Raw genomic sequence first — 23,074 nt, 5'->3', positions numbered from 1 at the left:
GCCCCCCCCCCCCCGCCCATATCCACAGGGCATATGTTTTAAGGCCCCCAGTGGATGCCTGAAACCACGGACAGTACTGAACCCTATGTATACTCTGTTTCCCTATACATACATACCTGTAATAAAGTTTAATTTATAAATTAGGCACACAAAGAGATTAATAACAAAACTAACAATAAAATAGAACAATTACATCAAAATAGTACAATAAAAGTTATGTGAATGTGATCTCTCTCAAAATTTCGTATTGTCCTGTACTCACCCTTCTTGTGCTGATGGAAGATAAGATGCCTACGTGATGAGCTGAAGTGAGGTGAATGACACAGGCCTTGTGACTTAGCGATAGGCCACTATTGACTTCTGATGATTCATCAGGAGGAGGATCACTTCTTTGCGACTATGGTTGGCTGAGGGTAACTGAAACCACAGGAAGCAAAACCTCAGATATGGGGAGAGTGCTGTATAAGTAACTTTGCCTAAACCCACAATGCTAGAAATTGATGAACCTAAGTCCGGAACTCGGGTCTGTCTGACCTCAAAGCCCCTATTTTTTATCATCATGCTATGCTCCTTCTTTCATTCAAGAGCCAGACTCCTCCTATCTCTTAGAGAACAAGAGTACGGAGCCCCGAGGAAACTTATGGGTCACCTAGTACAGTGCTATTCAATGGGTTGTTCTCAGACCAGCAGCAGGCCCACCACCTGAGAGCTTGCTACCAACAGACGATCTCAGGCCCCATTCCACAGCTACTGAATCAGAATCTCTGAGGGGAAGGCTCAGGAGGCTGTGTTTTAGCTAGCTCACTAGGTGATTTTTAAGGCACACTAAATTTTAAAAAGCCCTGACTTTGTGGGTAGATTTTAGTCCAGTTTCTTTATGTTAAAGGTGAGGAGGTGCACCTGGGTGGCTCAGTCGGTTAAGCATCTGACTCTTGATTTCTGCTCAGGTCATGATTTCAGGGTCATGAGATCAAGTCCTGCTTTGGGCTCCATGCTGGGCGTGGTGCCTGCTTAAGATTCTCTTCTCCCTGAAAGGGGAACCCTCTTACGCTGTTGGTGGGAATGCAAAGTGGTGCAGCCACTCTGGAAAACAGTATGGACTTTCCTCAAAAAGTTAAGAATAGAACTACCCTATGACTCAGCAATTGCACTACTAGGTATTTATCCAAAGGATACAAACATAGTGATTTGAAGGTGCACCTGCACCCCAATGTTTATAGCAGCAATGTCCACAATAGCCAAAATATTGAAAGAGCCCAGATGTCCATTGACAGATGAATGGATAAAGAAGAGGTGGTGTATATATACACAATGGAATATTAGCCATCAAAAAGAATGAAATCTTGCCATTTGCAATGACATGGATGGGACTAGAGGGTATTATGCTAAGCGAAATAAGTTAGTTGGAGAAAGACAAATACCATATGATTTCACTCGTATGTGTAATTTAAGAAACAAAACAGATGAATATAGGGGAAGGGAAGGAAAAAATAAGATGAAAACATAGGGAGACAAACCATAAGAGACTCTTAATCATAGGAAACAAAACTGAGGGTTGCTGGAGGGGGTATGGGGTAACTGGGTGATGGGCATTAAGGAGAGCACTTGATGTAATGAGCACTGGGTGTTGTATGCAACTGATGAATCAGTAAATTCTGCCCCTGAAACTAATAATACAGTATATGTTAATTTAAAAAAAAGATTATTTCTCCCTTTCCCTCTGCCCCTCCCCCCCCCAAAAAAAGATGAGGCAACAGTTCTGATGACTGAACCATGGTCACTGTGGCAGAGCTGGATCTCAAGCCCAGACCTCCAGAATCCTAGTCCAATGTACTGTCTGCTGTGTTCTATGGTTTCTCCATGACTGTCCTACAATATGTGCATTGGTGCCTGTGTTGGAAACACTGGATGAGGTTCAGTGGACCTCTAACCTGACCCGGCGTATCCATTCATGTGACATATCTGGTTTCTCCCTCCACTACCCCATGATTCACACCAAGGGTGTTTCTTTTTACCTGGGAGTATCTTTTGTTTGGGAGGTCTTTTGTTCTTCCTTCCTTTAGCTCTTCTCTTCTTCATCATGATCGATCATCATCAGCATCATATTATTATTATTTGCTTTTAAAAACTGTTTGCATTTATTCAATATTTCATAGCAGTGTCTCAAGCCCCTCTGTCCCCAAACTTCGGAATCACCTGGGGAGATTTAAAAATCCTGATGCCTGGGTCCCACGCCCAGATAGTCTCATTTAATTGGTTTGGGGTGTGGCCGGGGCATCACGATTTTTAAAAGCTCCCCAGGTGATTGCAGTGTGCCGGCAACCATTGGCAAGTGCTTTTTTAGGAGTCTCCCCAGGACCTGAGGAGGTAGGTGGGGCAAGTCCTTCTGATCCCCTTTCCATAAATAAGGAAGCTCAGTCTCTGAGACATTTAGTGTCTTACAGAAAACAATGACATCATCTAGTGGCCCTTGGTGCAGACTGGGTTACCAGGTACTTGTAATAAATCTTTAAAGCCAGCAGTCAGTCTGCAAGAATGGGGTAAAACCTGTTTTTCTTTTCTGGTTTCCAGTGTTTTCTAGGCTTGTGTTTCCTGACATGAGAAGGGAAAAGAAACAACTTTGAATGGTATCTGGGACCAAATGTTTATAACTGAAATTCCCCGCTGAATGCCTTTAATAACTGGAAGATAATCATTAACTAGAGCGTCCCCCCCCCTCCCATTCCTCATCACCCAGCATAATAATGGTCAGGAAACATCAGGAAAACCAGATGGAAGGGACTTGCTCATTCTGCACCAGCACATGTGCCCCCCGTTTGGAGACTAATTAAGAAAATAACAAACCTGGCCACATTGGCTAAGAGAACTCTCCACTGGGGTTTGTAAATTTGGACACGTTTTTCCTACACACAGCATATTGGAAGAGAATTTACCATTTGTTGCTTGCTTCTCTTCTCTGGGTATTCGGATCATTTAAATTATGGTGTGCAGTGTTCTTGCCAGGTGCTCCCTCTTACTTCCTTGAATGTCTTTGGGAACTTACTACAGTTCCTTCAGTATATTTCTCACCCTTCCCAGGAGAAATCCTCGGCTGCAACCAGCCTCTGTGTTCCCATAATCCCTTGCTACCTCAGGTGCATTCCCTGGACCAGCAGCAGCAGCATCACCTGGGAGCTTGTTAGAAATGTAGAATCCTGGTCCCTTCCCAGACCGACTGACTCAGAATCTGCATTTTAGCAAGAGCACCAGGTAATTTGCACATTGGGTCTGAGAGGCATTGCCCTAATACCCAGAGTTTTCCCCATCATCCCACAGCTTAAAATGCCCACCCTTCCAGCTACTTTTATTTATCCACTTCCTACTTGTCCTTCAAAGCTTAACTCTGATCCCTCTCCATCTATGAGGCCCCCAATATTTACTCCCTCCACGTTACCCCTATAGGTGATGACTTTTTGAATTTAAACAAATGTTGAATGTTTCATTGTTTAAATGGTTCGGGTATTATTAGTCTAATTATTAAGATTACATCTTCCCCCAGAGTGCCTTGCACAGGCTTTGCAAAAGGTAGGAATTGTTTGATTCATCAAGATCTGTTTCCTGCTTGAAAGCTGTCCCTTAGCCCTGTCATGTCTCTTTAAGATTCTTCTGCCTCAAAGGAGTTTCCCTCAGTTTTTGTCTTCTCAACACCTGAGGTAAATCTCCACCCACTGCAGAGATTTTCTAAAGGCCTGGCTCTTCTCTGTAACCTAGTAGGTTCCAACCAAACCACAACCCGCAAAAGGCATAAAAAGTAAAAAACAAAACAAACAAACAAACAAAAAAACCTAACCACTTGTGAATATTGAATATTGGTACAAAAAAAGTTTCCCTAACTTTTTAGTTTGAGATTATTTGGACAGAGAATTTTTAAAAATAAGTTTACTTTGGGGGATGGGATATTTTTTTTCCTGCTTCACCATGGTGCGCACAGGAAACTTAGGATTGTCTCTGGCTCTCTCCAGGGATGTGCCATGCAGTGTTATCTCTTTTACCGGTCCTAGACCCTGAGGCAAAAGACACATCTTTGAGGCTTCCATCTCCCCAATTCCAGGAGGGAGCAGAGGGCACACATCCTAGCTTACCTATAAATCCCCAAACCTATCCAGTGGATTATAGGATCTCTCCTAAGGCTCGGCACAAGAGGGTGTAGGAAGGAGAGCAGGGACTCCACACTGACTTTCAACTTCCTGGTTTCCTTTCTGTGTCAGCTTTTCATACCTTGAACAGCTTTTAGTTCCATCCTGACTCTCTGTGTCCTTCAAGTGTATTCTTTATGGCATCAATTTGAAGTTCGAAAATACCCAGGTTCTGACAACTCAAAAGCCTTTTCCTCAAAGCTATTGTCCATGGGCATCAAGTCATTTTGATGTTCATTGGTAGTCAAATGGCTTGTTTCTTTTCTCTGAACAGAAGCCTGTGCGGCCACATATGGTGGTAGACAAAGAATTGAGGTCAAATAAATTGCTGGAGGAAACGCCTCCATTAATATCAGATTCTTACTATGTGTTTGGTGTGACATAGGCGTGGCTTTCTGCATTCCACGTAGATGAGCAGTCACACACGTAGGACATTTTGGACTATTGCTTGATCACGTTGGCCGTGGTTGATCTATAGCTAGCAAAGGCTGCCACTTCAGAGGGCCTGTGGGCGGGACACTTGCCTGGGAAAGAGGTCTGTGGCGAAGGAAGGTTTGTGTGGCTTGGGTCACATCATCCGTTTCCTTAATGAAACTCTCTCCTTGGCATGGAGATGGTTCAGTTACCACACAACCCTCGGGTAGGGCCAAGAAGCATAGCATGGGCTTTATCTCTCAGCTCTTCAAACCCAGAGCCCACCACAGACACCTCTGTTTGAGGATCGGTGAAGGGAATCAGTTAAACTAACAAAACTTTAAATCAAGCCACCACGGCCTTGCTTTGCATTCTTGCATTATCATAATTTATTTTAAGTCAGTGTAGAAAACAGTTTACTTAAAGAACCAGATCCATCCAAGATACCAACACACACATAGGCCTTAGGTGCTACAAATACAGGAGAGGGAATTTGGGCTTGTTTTGGTAGAGGCCTGATGGGCAGGAAGCCCCTCTCTGCCATCCTGTCACTTTTTCCCCCCACTGGAAATGCCACTTCCTCGTTCCCTGGGCCTCGGTGTTTCAGAAGCACACGGAGGCCACCTTCTCAGACATAGTGTGTGTGCTCATGAGCTCATTCCTGTGTGCTGCCTCGGGGACGGCGCGACGCCTGAGAAAGCAGACACATGAGGGAAGGATGAGCCCCTCCCACCGCATCTCTTCTTTCTGTGCTATTTGCTCAGGGGGAAAGAAACAGCACTCTCTTCCTCAGTGTTCCTCCTCCACACACTTTTGATAAGCGCTGTTTTCACTTTGTATCTGCTGATCGATAAACCCAAGGGTCGGTCTTGTCTGTTCTCAGAGATAAAGAACTGCATGCATAACTGGTCTTTATCTAGCCAAACTAGCACGGTTTTTCTTTGTTTTTCACAGTGTTCCCGAGAGATAAGAGGAAACCACGCAGACATGATGCATGACTGGGGAGGTTTTGAAATACTTTATAAACTCGTGCTCTATTATAGGCTGTGGGTTAGGGATGGAAAGAAAGGAAGAGGGCACCACATGTAATCTAAGTTGATTTTTTTCCTGCATTTAAAACAAGCAGGTGAACACACACACACACACACACAAATACACACACACAGAGAACATGAATAAATGCTCAACCGAGGAAAAAATAAACTGATTTTCATTTAATAGCATAGAAGTAAAATAGGGAGAATTTTAGTAATTCAAATGAATACATACCCCAGTGATCTTTTCCTATCACAAAAACTGTTTCTTGTCATATGGACTCAGAACCAATATTGGCAGACAGGACCTAAGTTCATCTGAAGAGCCAGATATATTGCCAGGAAAATGTGGGCTGGGACCAGGTCAGAGTCCTACGAAATCCATGCCATTCGAGTCTCTTAGCATGTTTCTGAGGGCAAGCCAGGCTGGAGGGGTTGATATGGGACTGGGGATGGAAGCTATTCTGTAGAGTGAGACTCAATGTAAGATCAGTTGGCACTGATAAAGGCACAAAGGAAAAGGTGTTTTTAATAGCAAATGAAAATTTGGGGTAGCAATTTGAGTAGATGCAGGGTAGGAAATCATTTAGGAGAAATTTGCTGTTCAGCTCTGCAAAGACCCAAGGTTGAGCCTTGAAATGATGGCAGGAATGTCTGGGAAGATAAGAGTCTTCAGGAATTTTAGGCAGAAAGGAGGAGTACAGCCAAGAGACAGAGATAGGTTGCTAAAAGAAGGAAAATTTAAGTTGAAAGCCACGACATCATTGTTTCTGAGCAACCAGATAGAAAACGAGATAGTAAAGTCTTAGTGAAGCTGAACAGTGCTTCCTTGTCTGTGTTACATACTCTGCATTACTTTCTTTCCACCCTTAGGCTCATGAACTTAAATTGTTCTATGGTAGACTTCTGGCTACATCTCATCTCCAGTGCTGGATAGTAAGTTCCTTGTAAGGAAAAAATATGTCCTGGGTTTTCTAGAATTTCTCCCATAATACCGAGTTTAGGGCCTCACTGGAATAGTAACTCAGGAAGTGTTAATTGGCAGAATTAATTAATGAACAACCTCCTCTTTATGTAATTAATTTCCCAAATTAAATGTTAGATTTGAGGAGGCCAAAATCTGGATTATATTTTGCCTTTCTCGTGTTGTGTATATCAGAGGAGCAAAACCCTGCAAAGGAAGGAAGGAAGGAAGAAAGAGAAAAGAAAGAAAGAAAGAAAGGGTGGGAGGGAGAGAAAAAGAAAAAAAAATCATTAGTACTTTATTTCAGAAGGAATTGGTGAGTATAATGGTAGATATCAGGCAGAAAGACTTGATGTGTGAGGAGAGAGGCCAAAATCCAATGGACTTTTCTTTGATCTTAGATTCATTCAATCTAAGGCTGAACTTCAGGTGATTTTTGGAGGGGCAGGTGGGGGGCGGGCAGTGGCCATGGTTATTCTGACTGGTACTTTTCTGGACCAGGTCTGCGTTTTTGGAAGTTTGGCTTCATGAGAGCAGAGGTCTTGTCAATCTTTTCATTGTCATACCTCCAACATCTAGAACAGCTTTCCTGTTATATAGTAGGGGCTTAAGAAATAATTGTGGAAGGAAGGGAAAGAGGGAGAGCTCTGCTTTTCATGCCAGTAAAAACCTGGCACTTATTTATTCCCAAAGGCCCCCTCAGGTTCTGTGTTAGGTACTGAGGATACCAAAAAGGTGAGATGCCATAGTCTTGTGGCATCTTGGTTGTCTAGTAGAGAGAGACAGAGACAGAGGCATAACACCCCAGGTGGTAAGTGCTCCCCCAAAGAGTCATGGTGAGGTAGAAGGAGTGGGCCAGAGGGAGCTGGGAGCATCTCATCTGCCCTGAGGAACCTCTCACACCTAAGCAGAATCCTAATAAACTCAACACTGCTTTGTAGGCTTGAGGACTTTTTCATCTCTAGGGTCCTAAGAATGGACTGTGGGTAGATTGAGTAAAATATGGAAGACTGCAAGTCATTGCATTTTAGCCATTCTCTATTCAGAGTCATTTTGATATTGAAAGTGATTTTGTCTTGGTACTTACTGGACTTTGGTTTCGTTCTGGGAGTGCAGAGGCTACCGTGAGTCTGTCATGCAGCTGTGCTTTATTAGCACAGTCTAAATGACACAGACCGAAGGCCCATTGTCTGGGCCAGACCTGCGCCACACACTGGGAGTGACAGCTTTATTAAGCATGATCCGTTAGGCCCAGTCTTTGTTCTCTGTGCAATTTCTTGTTCCCGTGACAAGGATTAATGATATAACCGTGGTAAAGTGGTCTTTGCATTTTATAGAAGCCTAGGGCAATAAAAATGTGTATTTCCCATCAACACAGCAAATTTTCTGAAGAGGGTGGATAAACTTGACAACAAAAAGTGAATCAGTTGTTTAAAAACAAAAAGTTACTACTGGCTAAGCTTATTTACATAAGAGGAAAAGGATTTGGGGAATATGCTGATGGACCTTAAGGAGAAAATCCAGTGTCTGTGGAAAAAAAAAGAAGATCCTGATTTGACTTCTGCTTCTTGATTTCCTTACTCAGGTACTGACCCCAGCACAGATCAAATCAATTTGCCAGGCGATTCTGGACTCTGGGAAGCAGTATGCCATGAAAAAAAGGAAACCATTCCCCCTGATGTATTCTTACTATGGAACTGAATACTTGGGTGAGTGAAAGTGTTGGCAAAGTCCTCTTAATACCCGCACTGACTAAAAACTAGAAGATTTTGATTTTGGGTCATCACTATTCATTTAACTAGAAATACTTTAAAATGCCATTTAAAAACGAATATTGATAGATACTACAAATCACAATTTAATGCTTGTTCTCATAGTCTGACAGAAAGGTAGCTATTTTGATGATTGCTTTCCCTAAAGACTAAAATCCTTATTCTAGATTGTGAGTTCATTGGCTGAATTTCACCAAAAGTTTTTGAACGGTTTATACACTCATTGCCAACGGTGCCTCTGTACAGGGAAACAGGATGAAGCCACTGAGATTTTCAAGTGTTTAAATATTAGTGGATTAATAACAGACTACTGGGATGCCTGGGTGGCTCAGTCGGTTAAGCAGCTACCTTCGGCTCAGGTCATGATCCCAGGGTCCTGGGATCGAGCCCCGCATCGGGCTCCCTGATTGGTGGGAAGCCTGCTTCTCCCTCTCCCACTCCCCCTGCTTGTGTTTCCTCTCGCTGTTTTTCTCTGTCAAATAAATAAATAAAATCTTAAATAATAATAATAATAATAACAGACTACTAAGTCATAATGGCTACTTTTGAGACATGAGGCCTGTAGAGTGAAAATTGGTTACTCCCCTTTTGAGTCTTTCAGTGGCTCCCCATCACTCCTGAGCATGACTTACAGGGCCCTTTGTAGATCACCTGCTCCTTTCTCCAAACTCAAGCTCCGTCTCTCCCCCTTTTCTGGTTCTGTCCTGTATAATCTCCTACAAGCAAAGTGCTCTCAAATCTTCAAAATCTTTGTCCCTGTTACTTTTGCCCAGAATGCCTGGCCTCCCCCAACCCTTTCAACTATCTGTAATACACCTAGACTTCAAGGCTGATCAAACATCATCAGAGCTATTGAGAAACTTTGCGCTTTTGGAAAAAGGTTTTATTAAATCTTCTCTGGATGGGGCGCCTGGGTGGCTCAGTCATTAAGCGTCTGCCTTCGGCTCAGGTCATGGTCCCAGGGTCCTGGGATGGAGCCCCGCATCGGGCTCCCTGCTCTGCGGCAAGTCTGCTTCTCCCTCTCCCACTCCCCCTGCTTGTGTTCCCTCCCTCGCTGTGTCTTTCTCTGTCAAATAAATAAAATCTTTAAAAAAAAAAAAATCTTCTCTGGAGAAACATTCACATGTTTTAGGTTTTACCCTGAAGCAAAATTGGTTCATATCAGGTCACCCTGCCATGCTTTTATTGGAGCCTTTATCAATTCACGCTGTAATTAGTGGTTTGCCTGTCCAGCTGCCTCAGTGGGCTTTGTGCACCTTCAGGATGAGGACTTTTGCTCACTTATCTTTGTGATCCCCGGACATTTACCAACAGCCTGTACCTAGTGAGGGTACCCAACTTCAGCAATGAGCTTATAGACTAGTAGTTCTCTGAGAGATTTCTCAAAGAACCTTTAAGTTCCTATCTTTCTCTAGAATCAGACCTTGAGACAAGGATTTGGGTATAAATGGCTTATTTGGGAGGTGATCCTAGAAAGTGTTGATAAAGGACTGAGGAAGTGAGACAGGGTAGAGAAAGAGGTTAATAGAGGATGTAATGGTGAACAGCTGTGGATAACTGAGGCTTTGTTCCACTGGGGACCCTGAAGACTGTCTAGAACATCCCTCAGAATTGCCCCACCCCAATGGTGAGGAAGCTGGGGTATTCATCCACCAGCTCCTTGCTTCCTGGGTCAAGGGCTGTTCCCAGACCTGTTAATTCCCTAGGACCTCAGTCCTGTCCCTGTGGGCTGGGCATACCCCTGTGGCCAGAGAAAGCCTCAGGCAGAAGGATAAATGCTTGAGGTAGAAGCTGGGGAGGAGAGGTGCCCCAGAATGGTGAGTGTGGGCGAGGTGATGGGCAGGGCACTGGCAGTGTCTGCTAGAGTTTCTTAATAGAACTATTCCTTTCATTTTCCATCTTTTTAGAGAAATTAACATTCTAGTCATTCACATGTATAGCACAAACCAGATTGCTATCTAATGCATAAATATTTTCCTGGAAAGCTTTTTTACCTAATTAAAATCCAGTAAAAGAAAGGTACCTTCAAGTATTATGACTAAATTTTAGGAAGAATTTTTTTAAGATTTTACTTATTAGAGGGGGGTGGGGAGGAGCAGAGGGAGAGAGAATCTCAATCAGACTTCCCGCTGAGTGCAGAGCCCAACGCAGGACTCGATCTCACGACGCAGAGATCACGACCTGAGCTGAAACGAAGAGTCGGACGCCTAACTGACTGAGCTGCCCAGGGGCCCCAGAAGAATCGTTTTTGACTGGCTAAAAACTAAGGCCATTTTGGGGGAGTTCCAAGGGCCTGAGTACAAAGAGAAAGCTTTACCGTTATGGAGTTGAATTTACTGTGTCTGCTTTCAAGTAATACTGCCATTCATTTTTTTATACCGTGATTATCTTTTCACTAAATTAAATGGGCTGTCCTCCCAATTGTGTGAATTAAGTATGCTTTGTTTCTTGATACAGGAGCAGCTCATGGCTTGTCGTCCATTCTCCAGATGCTTCTGTCTTACCACGAGCACCTCAAGCCCTCAGATCAGGAGCTGGTATGGCAGAGTGTGGACTTCCTCATGGAGCAGGAACAGAACTGCAACTGGCCACCCGAGCTCGGCGAGGCCATCGAGAGAGAGAACGAGCTGGTACACTGGTGCCATGGTGCCCCAGGTCTCACCCACACTATTATCTGAAAATGTTGCCTTTCACTGGGCTTAGCCAAAGCGAGGTGTCTTTTCTGAGGAGTGAGGGTATTTCTCATCTTATGTCATTACTACATGAGCTAAAAAAGTCAACATGAAACTTGTCAAACCAAAAAAAAGTCTTAATCTGTAAAGGATCTCTAGAAATGACCCTGTAATTTTAACAATATATGATCCATATCTATTTGTGTATAAATTAAACTAGGACTGTCCAATAAAATATAATATGAATGACATGAAATTAAATTTTTAGTAGCCCCATTAAAAATGTAAACAGAAACAGGTGAAATAAATCTTAATAATAGATATTTTATACCCCAAGTATTTTTTCAACATGCAACCAATTTCAAACTTGAGCTGTTTCAGTTTTTTTTTTCATATTAAAGTGTTTGAAAGCCAGTGTATATTTTATACTAACACCCCATCTCAATTCACACTAGCCACATGGCAAGCGCTCAATATCTGCATCGAACAGTATAAATCTGGAGGCTGGTAATTCAAAATGTGGTCCCTGGACCAGTGGCAGGAGCAACATCGGAGCTGGTTAGAAATGCAGAACCTCAGGCTCCACCCCAGACGCACTGAATCAGAATCTGCATGTTAACGAGATCCCTCCGTATTTATATGCACATTAAATTTTGAGATACACTATTCCATAATTCTTCAAATGAGGATTTCCATCATCACCTAATAAAAAGTCTAGAGAACTGAGAAGCCATCTGTGGTGAACTCTCTGGAATTGAGCCTAGAAATTTATCAGACTCCATCTTTTCTTTTTTTTTTTTAAATCCCATTACCCTGTTAATTAGGCTTTCTGAGAAGGAGCAATTTGAAAGAAGTTAAATTCAAATAAATCAATTTCAGTTGATTGGCCAGGGGAGAGATTTAAAATACCAAAATAACACAAAAATTTTGGATTAGGTGTGGATTTAATTTTCTTTTTTTTTTTTAAGATTTTTATTTATTTATTTATTTGAGAGAGAGAGCCAGCGAGAGGAGGGGCAGAGGGAGAAGCAGGCTCCCCACTGAGCAGGGACCCTGACGCGGGGCTCAATCCCAGGACCTTGGGATCATGACCTGAGCCGAAGGCAGATGCTTAACTGAGAGCTACCCAGGTGCCCCAGGAGTGGATTTAATTTTCAAGGGTATGCTTCAGTGCCATGAGCACAGCTTTAAAATATATTCAATTTCTCTTTAGTCTGTTACCTGATTTTTATTACTTCCTTTCCGCTCCTTACCTAATTAATCTTCTGTAATCCAACTGAGATTTCATTTTTTCTTTGGTACAGTTTAAGTTGAAGAATACAAGTTTTAGCTCATTGGCCATGTTTTCTGCACCTGCCACGTTTACCTAAGGAAGGGACTTCAAAGGCTCCTGTGTGTGCTTGTCCCGGCGCCAGCGCATTGTGCATTATGTCAGGCTCATTCCCGCTGGTGATGATTTGAGCCCATTTCTTCTGGCTTTGAACTTTTTGGAGAAGAACAAGTTATTTACCATTCTGGAAATGATATCCCTTCATGTTACGCTCAGCACTCTCCTATCCCATTTCCCTTTAATCATTCTCAGTGATGGTCTCTGGCTATCCTCCAAGCACCCCCAGAATCCTTGAATTTTGAAGGTGTCCCAAATTAAATACAGAATATTTTAAAGGGACTCAAAAGTGCTAGTAACAGCCTTGCAAAGATGGGAAGATAATCCATTAAAAGGAGTGACTGGGTCAGTTAATTGATGGGGGTGTCTTTGTAAATCATGCACTGTAACAGTATAGCGTACGATTTATCACCTTGGGGACTTCATTTGTCCTCATATATCATTCACGTTCTGTATCTTGGTAAGATTAAACATAGGTTGCAGAGCAAACTCATTAAAACCCCGTATTCACTGAACTACCAAAAATAAACCAGTTCACAAATGAATAAAGAACCAACTGGGGCCCATTATGTATGCCAACCCGCACTCCCACCTTTTATGCGATGTGCTAAAAACAACCTAAGAGTGATTATAAATCTGGTAAGTACAGGTTAAAGACCATCAAGTCGGCAACACTAAACTTCCCCAAAATTCTAAAAAAGATGACTTAGAAAAATCATTTTCACTTGTTTGAGGAAAACATTTTTTGAGAGCAGATTTATGAACAGTGCGGATGGTTTGCGGCAGCAGACTGATTCTGTGAATAAAAACCTGCAAGAGATAATCCAAATGCGGAACTTCATCAACGATACCTTATCTCCCCCTACAATTGTTTCCTATCGACTGTCCTTCAACCCACCTCTACAGGTTCTAATTAGTTATCATTTAGGCAGTGTGGAAATAGTTCTTGCTTCGAAGTGAATAACTTTGGGTTCTAATCATAGCCCCAATGCTATCCACTAAATGACCTTGAGAAAACCACTGTGTGCCCTTCGTGGCTTTGTTTCTTCATCTGTGAAATGAGTATGTGGTGATGGAGCGGTGAAAGTCAGTCTTTTGATCACCCCAGATCCCCTTTGTCCTGTGGACTCTTGCCCTTCCTGAGGGATATGTCCCAAAAGATCTGCAGACACCCACATTTAGAAATAGCCAGTGTGGCATCTAGTTTTTCTCACTAAATACAACGCCGTACAGCAGGCAGATGCATATGACCTCTTCATAGCCTTAATGATTCTGAAATACAGGATGAGAGTCATTTACAAAATCATTAAAACAAATGCTGTGTCTAAAATAAACTCTAGATTGCATTATGTTACATCATTACTGTGGTAACACGGACAGTGCACTTCCTTTCCTCACGCAGAGGAGGAAACACAGGTGTGGCTAGTTTTTAAAATCATTTCACAAGGGCTCCTGGGTATGTGACTGAATAGAGAACAAGGGCTTGACCAGTGCAGGTGTCACTGGTCCCCAGGCTTTGTCACGCACCGTACAATGTGTGCCTCAGTGAAATGACAGACCGCAGAACGGACCTGTGTGGTGATGCTCCTCTTCAAACTATCCTTGCCGAGTCTGTCACGAGGCTCTGCTAGATTGCGTGCTTTCACAGGTTTAGCTTCTCAAACCATATTTCTTAAGTAATGATTTCTTTTCCCAGTGTTCGGTAAACACGTATATCGTTGGGGACTTAGGTTTCTGGTAAGTGCCCAATAATCAGTGTTCCAGTGACAAAATGACACGGTTCCTATCAAAAGCAAAGAAACCCAACATTCCTTCCTTTTAGATTAAGCAACCTTATTGCGGGTTTCAGTAGGTCAGGTTAGAAGACAAGAGGTTTAGAAGTCTTTCAAGGTCCCTTCCATGGACCATTCTGTGATTCAGGCTGCAGGAAGAGGTCCTTTGTCTCTGGCCGGAAGCAGAGGATCGATAGCTATTAAGCTGCCTTGGGCTAATGGCCTGGCACAGCAATTGGACCATATCAGCCCTTCTTGCTTCCACATCTCGTCTCTGCCTCGGTGTCGGCCTGTGCTGGGGTGAGAAATGAGACATTATAAAGTCAGCAGATGTTTTTGGAGCCCTTGCCAGGTCAAACAGCATGCCGTAGACTAGGGGAGCAAAAGTGAATGAGATAGAGTTCCCGCCCATGAGTAGTTTGTAAGGTCCTAGGGGAGGCAGACATATAAACATAATTTTAATATGATATTGTCTAAGTGCTAAGGTTTGTATAGGGAATGATGGGAACTCGGAAGAGGGATTCCAGGTGCCCCTCCAGGTTTGGGGAGGGCTTCCTGGAGGCAGTGATGTCTGAGGTGAATTGGCCAGGCCAAGAAAGTTGGGAAGATTATTCCAAGAAAAGTCAGTCAGAGGCTTGGAACCACATAGTGATGGAAGGAGAACTGTGGGGTGTTTAGTTTTACTGAAGCGAAAATCTTCAAGTAGGTAATGGAGGAGACTTTGGCAGAACAGAATAAGAGCTGAGTCACAGAGGGTTTTTTGTGTCTCAAATGGAGACTAGCTTCACCTGGCTTCTGAGTGGGTGCTAAGAGTCATAGATTACACCACAGGGTTGGTCCATCCTGAGGCAGGGGAGCTGACCTTTGGTTTCCCTGTGTCGGAGCCAGTCGTTGGCTGAAATCTCCTGGGGAGGTGGGCATATAGCATAGCCTTTCATTTGGCTGAGTGCAAATCTCTCAAGAAGAGGGCAGCTGTGAGCTTTATTAGCAGCCAATTCATAGCATCTGGGAAATGGGGCACCTGCAGGTAAGGTAAAGGCAATCCAGCAGAGCACCAAGGGCTCCCAGTTCACCCGGCTAATTCTTCCTCATCTTTCGTAGTCAGGCTAGATGGTGTCACTCCCCCTAGTGGGCCTTTCCTACCTCTAGGTGTGGGTTAGGAGCCATCCTGTGTGTTCCATGACAGCTCTCCTTCCCCTCAGATAACCTAATTAATGCCTCCAGTTAGATTATAAACACTGTCAAGGGAGAGGCTTTTTAAAACCTTAGCACCTACTACTGTACCTGATATATAGTAGGTGCTCAGTTACTGTCTAAACAACCACCAGATCCTTTGAGCCTTTTATTAGCCTCTTTGCCATCTTTCTGCCGACATGATCAGCTCATAGCTACCCCATTGTGCTTCTTTAGTTCTCTCTTGACACCACTGTGGGACATTTTGTCTATAATATTAACTGCATCATTAAAAGTAAAACCCAACCAATCCACAACAAAATCCCTCCCATTGGTTCCCTATTGCCCACAGAATATAGTCCATGCTGCTTAACTGGACTTGTAAAACCATCCATAAGGTGAACCCAATCTACCCTTCCATCTCCCTGTCCTATTGGTTAGAACACTGCACCACTGGTCTTCATGTGGATTGTTTGCCCTGGCTGCAAATCTTTGCCCTTATTGATCCTGATGCCTAGAATGCTCTCTGTAACTCATGTTGGGCTTGGAGTTTCCTAGGCATCCTGCAAAATCCTGAAGAAAGCCCTACTTCTATCCTAGGCCTCACCCAACTGTCTCCCTCAGGGAACTTCCACTTTTTTGATCCCTCTAGGGTTATTGACAGCGTCATTCATTTTATGCTCCAACAGCATCAGGAACTCCATGTCCTATGATGTATATCAGTCACATGTACAAATTTTTCTCTCCCTTTCTAGACAGTACCTTCCTGAAGGTCAGGAATCTTGTTTAGCATTTATTTCATATAACCCAAGGCCAAGACTGGCTACATAATTTGGGGGGCCCAGCACAAAGTGAAAAGGCAGCCTTCTTTAAAAAATTGATTATTAATTTCAAGATGGTAACAGCAGAGTATTAAACCCAGCATGAGGTCCTTCTGGAGACCCTTGGAGACTGTACAGGTCACATGCCCATGAAGCAAGCCCTGCCTAGGGCCACGTATACAGTAACCAACGATCACTTACGACAGAATGGATACAGTGAATGAAAAAATGTGTAAATAAGTTCAATTCTTTTAAAATCTTCTTTTAGCTTGTGGAAGACACTTTGTTCCTAGAAGTGAAGAAGGAGAATAGGCTATGGGTGACCATTGTCAGTGGTTGACTGGAAAGCCTTGGCTGAGGACCTGTTGTTATGTGTTAATCATAGGAAGTGTTAGAGGATCAATTCTAAAAGAGACTAAAATCATGACTCATACAAATATAAAATAAACGTGGGTCAACAATTTTATTTAGCTCATTAATTAATGAGGGAACCGGAAAGGTGTTACAGCTGGTTTCAAAGGAAAATTCCAGGAGCAGGCATATTTATGGGCCATTAGGAGAGCTGACATGAATTTGCTTAATAGATGCAAAACTGGCTGCTTCCACAAAGGCCAAGGGAAGTCAAAACAATCTGTCCCAGACAGTGTGTGATTTTCTAGGAATAGGAATTATTTACATTACTCTCAGTTGTCTACAAGGTAATTTCTGTCTCCACGGAGTTGTAAAATAGCCTGGTCAAAAGACAGTGAAAGGCAGAGATAACCCTGATGGACGAGCTAGTCGCGTAACCTGCTAAATTCCAATCTTTCCCACTTCATGTAGGAGAGAGTTAGAGGCCATGCAGGAGAGAGAGGGATCTTGTGTTACTAATCTCCTCTCCGAATATGAGCACCTGGAACTTGGGGGAAATCATTTCCATTAATAGCTGTCGCTTTTCTTGTTTCTGTTCCTGCCTGTGTAATTGAGATTGCCTCTGTTGAGGAGTTTGGAAGGCAACTGTCTTCCTTTAGAACAATCGAGTAGGGAAGGACTTGCTTCACAGCTGGAGTAGAAGTCTTGGCCAGGTCGTTTGGGATCATTGTTGTTTCTGGAAGGACTCCCAGTTTTGCCTTAAGAAAAGGTGTATAGTTATAAGCACTTTAACATTACAAATTCTGAACCTCTGTGGGGGAATGGGCAGGTCGTATAAACACTTAGCCATTTCAAATAGCCAGATATGCATAATGCTTACCAGAGTATGCATCGTTAAATATTAACCCATTTGTAAATTATGGATTGTATCACTCTTTGTACTTGTTGCTCTTTCTTCAGGGGCCAATATCACAATACAATTCAAACAACTAAATCTCACAGGTAACATAAGACAGGAAGATTCTATAGCGCTGCTCCTAGAACGTGGTTCCCAGAAGGGCACTTGGTAGAAATGCCGAATCTCAGGCCTTACCTCAGACCTACCAGATTAGAATGGGTGTTCTACACCGGTGATGTGTGAGCCTTTTACAGTTGGAGAAGTTCTGCTCCATAGCATAAAGCCCCAAAGTCACCTCTGATGTCTTTGATGTTTTCACAGGAATTGCCTATCTGTTTGCCAAAGCTTATCTGGTTTCCAAAAAACCGCAGTACCTGGACACGTGTATCCGGTGTGGGGAACTTACGTGGCAGAAGGGCCTGCTGAAGAAGGGGCCGGGGATTTGCCACGGTGTCGCCGGCAGTGCTTATGTCTTCCTGCTGCTATACCGTCTCACCGGAAACTCGAAATACATCTACCGAGCCCAAAGGTCAGCTGATCTGGGCGTGGTTTTTTTTTTTTTTCCCTAAACATTCATCGAATTCATGTTCTGAATAGGTAATAGAGTCACATAGTTTGAAAAGTGAAAAAAGAGATGCATCACATCAACTGTGCACTCTAGCAATTTGCTTCTCTTTCCAGGTGACAGTGTTACCAGTTTCTTAGTTATCTTCTCAGATACTGTGTATATAAAGTTTCATCCCTCTTTGTTTTATACAAGTGGTAGCACCTTGCTCTCTTAGCAATCACCCTAAATCAGTACATAAGCAACTCTTAATTTTTACTGTTGCATGGTATTACATTGCATGAACGAACCAGAGTTTAGTTACTAGGTCCCATGTAGAGGGATATGGGCATTATTTCCAATATTTTGCATTACGAATAATGCTATCATGAATAACCTTATATATATGTACTGTTTGCACATGTATGGGTATATCTGAAAGATATAGCCCTAGAAGTGGAATTGTTGGGCCAAAGGGTATGTATATTTGAGATTATTTTTTAATTGTGGTAAGAACATTTCACATGACATCTGTCCTCTTAACATATTTTCTTTAAAGATTTATTTATTTATTTGAGAGAGAGAGAGAGAGAGAGACAGCACGAGCAGGAGGGGCAGAGGAAGAGGGAGAGAGAATCTCAAGCACACTCTGCACTGAGTGTGGAGCCCCATGAGGGGCTCAATCCCACAACCCCGAGATCATGACCTGAGCTGAAACCAAGAGTCCAACGCTTAACTGACTGCGCCACCCAGGCACCCCCCTCTTAACATACTTTTAAGTGTTAGCTGTAGGGAGTGTTGTACAGCAGGATCTCTAGAACTCATTCACCTTGCATAGCTGAAACTTTATACCCACTGAGCAACAACTTTCCATTTTCCCCTCTGTCCCCAGTGCCTGGCTACCACCATTCTATTCTTGGCTTCTACGAGTTTGGCTGTTGTAGATACCTCATATAAGTGTTACCACGCAGTGTTTTTTGTAACCGGCTTATTTCACTTAGCATAGTGTCCTCATTTATCATTTAGAACAGTGTCTGACACATAATAACTGCAATGTAAGTAAGTGTTCACTGTTATTATTACTAAAAATTAGAGTTCTATCACTCCAGACATTTCTCTATGCATAAATGCATATTTATATATCTATGTATATATAACTATGTAATATATATTAATAAGATCCTACTATTATGTATATATAATAGTATTATACATGCCATTTACAGCTTATAATTTAAAAAAAAATTTTTATTTATTTGACAGAGAGAGAGACAGCGAGAGAGGGAACACAAGCAGGGGGAGTGGGAGAGGGAGAAGCAGGCTTCCTGCCGAGCAGGGAGCCCGATGCGGGGCTCGATCCCAGGACCCCGGGATCATGACCTGAGCCGAAGGCAGATGCTTAACGACTGAGCCACCCAGGCGGTCCATACAGCTTATAATTTTAAATGAACAATTTTTAAGGGACATCCTTCATTTCAGTTTGTATAGATCTATCTCATTGTTTAAATGACTGTATAGTTATTCATTATAGATGTACCATGATTAATTTCACCAATCTTTAAGTAATGGACACTTGGTACCTGTGTGATCTTTACAGATAACAAGCAAAATTGTCCCAGATAGCCAGTACATACATTTCTGTGCGCCTGTGCAAGCATTTCTTGTCACAGAAATTTTAGAATTGAAGTCATTAGACCCATGGGTATTTCTAGCCTGTCTTTATCGTTTGCCCATTTTTATCCTCTTGTGATGCTTATCTTGAGGATTGTAACTCTTTGTTACAATATATGCTGTAAATATTCTCCTACTTTGCCATTTCTCTTTCAACTTAGCTTTAGGTCTTTTGCCAGACCAAAATTTTAAGTGTTTTTCTTGTTAAACTTTCAAGATTTCTGGATTTTGTGTTATACTTAAAAAGACCTTTCCTGCTCGAAGATTACAAAAATATCAGTTTACATTGACTTTTAGTACCTTTGTGATTTTAACTTTTAAAAAATAAATTTTTTACCTCCTTCACCCATTTCTCCCACCCATTTAAAAGTTATCTTAACTTTCAAATCTTTGACTAATCTAGAACTTACTTTTTTTAATGGTGTTATCTGAGTATCTTTGTGTTTTTTATTGAAAAAAACTGAAACATTCCAGTAATATCTATTGATCAATTACCCCAATGATTTGAAATGTCAAATTTATCATAAACAATTTATATAAATGTTTGTTTCTGGACTTGCCATATTTTATTATTCATTTTCTCTCATTTATTCTTCCAACTGTATTTTAAAATCAATTTTCAGATTAAAAAATATTCTGTGGCAATTTGATTGGAATTTCAATAAATTTATAGGTTACTTTAGTGAGAATTAAAATCTTTAGAATATTGTTTTTCTAAGGTGGCTGGGTGGCTCAGTTGGTTAAGCAACTGCCTTCGGCTCAGGTCATGATCCTGGAGTCCCGGGATCGAGTCCCACATCGGCCTCCCTGCTCAGCAGGGAGTCTGCTTCTCCCTCTTACCCTCCTCCCTCTCATGCTCTCTGTCTCTCATTCTCTCTCTCTCAAATAAATAAAATCTTAAAAAAAAAATTAAAAAAAAATATTGTTTTTCTATCCAGGAACGTTGTATGTTTTCCCTTTATTTAAGTTTTTAGAAATGTCATTTGGTAAGGTTTTGATCTTATGAAGAAGGTCTTGCATGTTTCTAGTTAATTTTATTCCTAGGTATTTTATGTTTCCAGGTTTGTGAGTAGAATCTTTTCCTGCACTGTATTTTCAGGTAATTTATTACTGGTATTTATGAAAGCTTTTTAAAACGTGCATATGGGCGCCTGGGTGGCTCAGTCGTTAAGCGTCTGCCTTCGGCTCAGGTCATGATCCCAGGGTCCTGGGATCGAGCCCCGCATCGGGCTCCATGCTCTGCGGGAAGCCTGCTTCTCCCTCTACCACTCCCCCTGCTTGTGTTCCCTCTTTTGCGGTCTCTCTCTCTCTGTCAAATAAATAAATAAAAATATTTAAAAAAATAAAACGTGCATATTATTGCAGTTTAGCAATCTAAGATGCACTTCTTTCATATAAATCTGCATTGTATCTTATAAACATCTTAGTTTTGATAGATGTAATGATATATCTGGCCACCTTTCTGAACTCCATTACTGTTTCTATTAGATTTTCATTAGAGTCCATTGGGTTTAGACAGACATATTTGCAAATAATTATAATTTTGTTACTTCCTTCCTCATTTGTATTCTCCCCCCTCCTCCCCCATTGCATGGGTCAGAATCTCCATAAAAATGTTCATTAATACGAGCAATAGTAATGATGATTTTATTAGGAATGCTTCTATGTTTCACCCTGACCTTTGAAATTTGCTTCTTATGATGTATATCATGTCAGATCATGACACTCCTCTGTTCAGGAAAATCCAGTGGCTTCCCATATGACTCAGGAAAAGCCAAAGTCTGTCCTTTGCACAAAAGGTGCTACAGGATCTTGCCTCCCATTACCTCTGTGAGATCATCATCTGCTCTTTTCCACCTCGTTCTTTCTACCACAGTGGCTTCCTTTTGGTTCTTTGAAGGTGCCAGGTGCAACCTACCTCACTGTTGTGTTTCCCCCCACCCCACCTGTAATGCTCACTTTCTACATGTATCTCCTAGGCCCCTGACTTCATTCAGACCTTCACTTTTAAAGTCATTTTCTCAGAAAGGTCTTCCCAAGCCAACTTAGCTAATATTCAGTGTAAAAAAACCAAAAACATAAAATACCTTTCATGACATTTGCCGATAGACACTGAAGGAAAAATACTAATATATGTCAGTCCTCCATTTGAAGCTTCATTGTTCAGGAATTCTGTTAACATATTTTGATTCATGGCTCCCTAATCTGTTTGGTTGCAGCCTGACCCTTTATTTCCCGAACGTAGAAAAAGAAAGTCCTTTTGGATTCTGTCTAGACTAATGTGATACCACCTTTGGGATTGGTTTCATCAGAGATTGTCAGGCCCTAGAAAGCCTAGTCAAAAGAGCCAAAACAACCCCTCTGTTTTTCTGGCAGACCAGTCCTAGATTACACACTCTCTTAGTTATGAGGTTCTGGGATCCAGGGCCCTTCAGACAGGTTCCATTTCTCACTTCCAGGTAGAGCCTGAAAATGTGCAGGTCATATCTGAATATATGGGGGGCATTGCATTTAATTGCTTTAGTGTACTGAAATTTTCACTTCATTATAATTCAAAGTTAAATATTCTATGGCCCAAACTGGGGAAACTTCCCTAAATTTGGCAGTTCCTAAAACAGTAATGTCAGACAATATGTACCTTCTTGTAATAAACATTACTTAGTCACTGGTTGAAATTTATAGTTGCAGAAAAATGGTTGATAATGGTTTCAGTTTCTTCTATCATTATTTAATTATTCAGGGTTTCTACCTCTTCTTGAAATAATTTTGGTAGTGAATATATTTCTATAAAAACATTTAGTTCATATGGATTTTCAAATGTTTGATGTAAAGCTTTAACAGTGTAGTTCCATGATATTTTAAATTTCCCATGTCTGTGATTATATGCCTTTTTGCATTCCTAATGCTTTTCCTTTTTGGTCAGATACCAACATTTTGTCTATGTCATTCATCCTTTCAAGGAACTGGCTTTTGGTTTTGTTTATTGATTCTTTTTGTGTTTCTTTTGCTTCTTAATTCATAGAAACTTTCTGCCTTTTGATTTTCTAGGATTCCTTTCCTTTGTTATTTTCTACAGTTAAAAAAAATATTTCATTAGAATACCTTACATCTTTCTGATAATAACAGTAATAAAATTCTCAGATGGATGAATTTTCCAGAGTTCAATTCTTGTCATAATCAATATGTTTTGATATGTAATGTTCTCAGTGTCTGTAATTCTTTTTAGTTCTAGAATTACCATTCTGACTTCTATTTTGACAGAATTTTTTAGAAAAATAAATTCGTTGGCTTGAAATTTGCATCACTGGGTAGATTTTGGGAGCAGTCATTTTCACTTTATTTATTTATTTATTTATTTATTTATTTTTAATTCAAATTCAATTGGTCATTTTCACTTGAATGTGTTAACTATACCGGTCAGAACAC

General features: G+C 41.6%; 1 protein-coding gene across 1 annotated transcript in view; it reads left to right on the top strand.

The window, feature by feature from the left end:
• The window catches only part of LANCL3 (LanC like 3), a 90,667-nt gene that overhangs the window by 65,383 nt on the left and 2,210 nt on the right, over positions 1–23,074 (top strand). Inside the window, exons 2-4 of the mRNA XM_021681610.1 lie at positions 8,173–8,296; positions 10,817–11,014; positions 17,755–17,962. Coding sequence (XP_021537285.1) covers positions 8,173–8,296; positions 10,817–11,014; positions 17,755–17,962 — 530 coding nt within the window. The remainder of the gene's footprint in view (positions 1–8,172; positions 8,297–10,816; positions 11,015–17,754; positions 17,963–23,074) is intronic.

This window comes from Neomonachus schauinslandi, chromosome X (genome assembly GCF_002201575.2).
Source record: "Neomonachus schauinslandi chromosome X, ASM220157v2, whole genome shotgun sequence".
NCBI lineage: Eukaryota > Metazoa > Chordata > Mammalia > Carnivora > Phocidae > Neomonachus > Neomonachus schauinslandi.
This window is presented reverse-complemented; position numbering and strand designations above follow the sequence as displayed.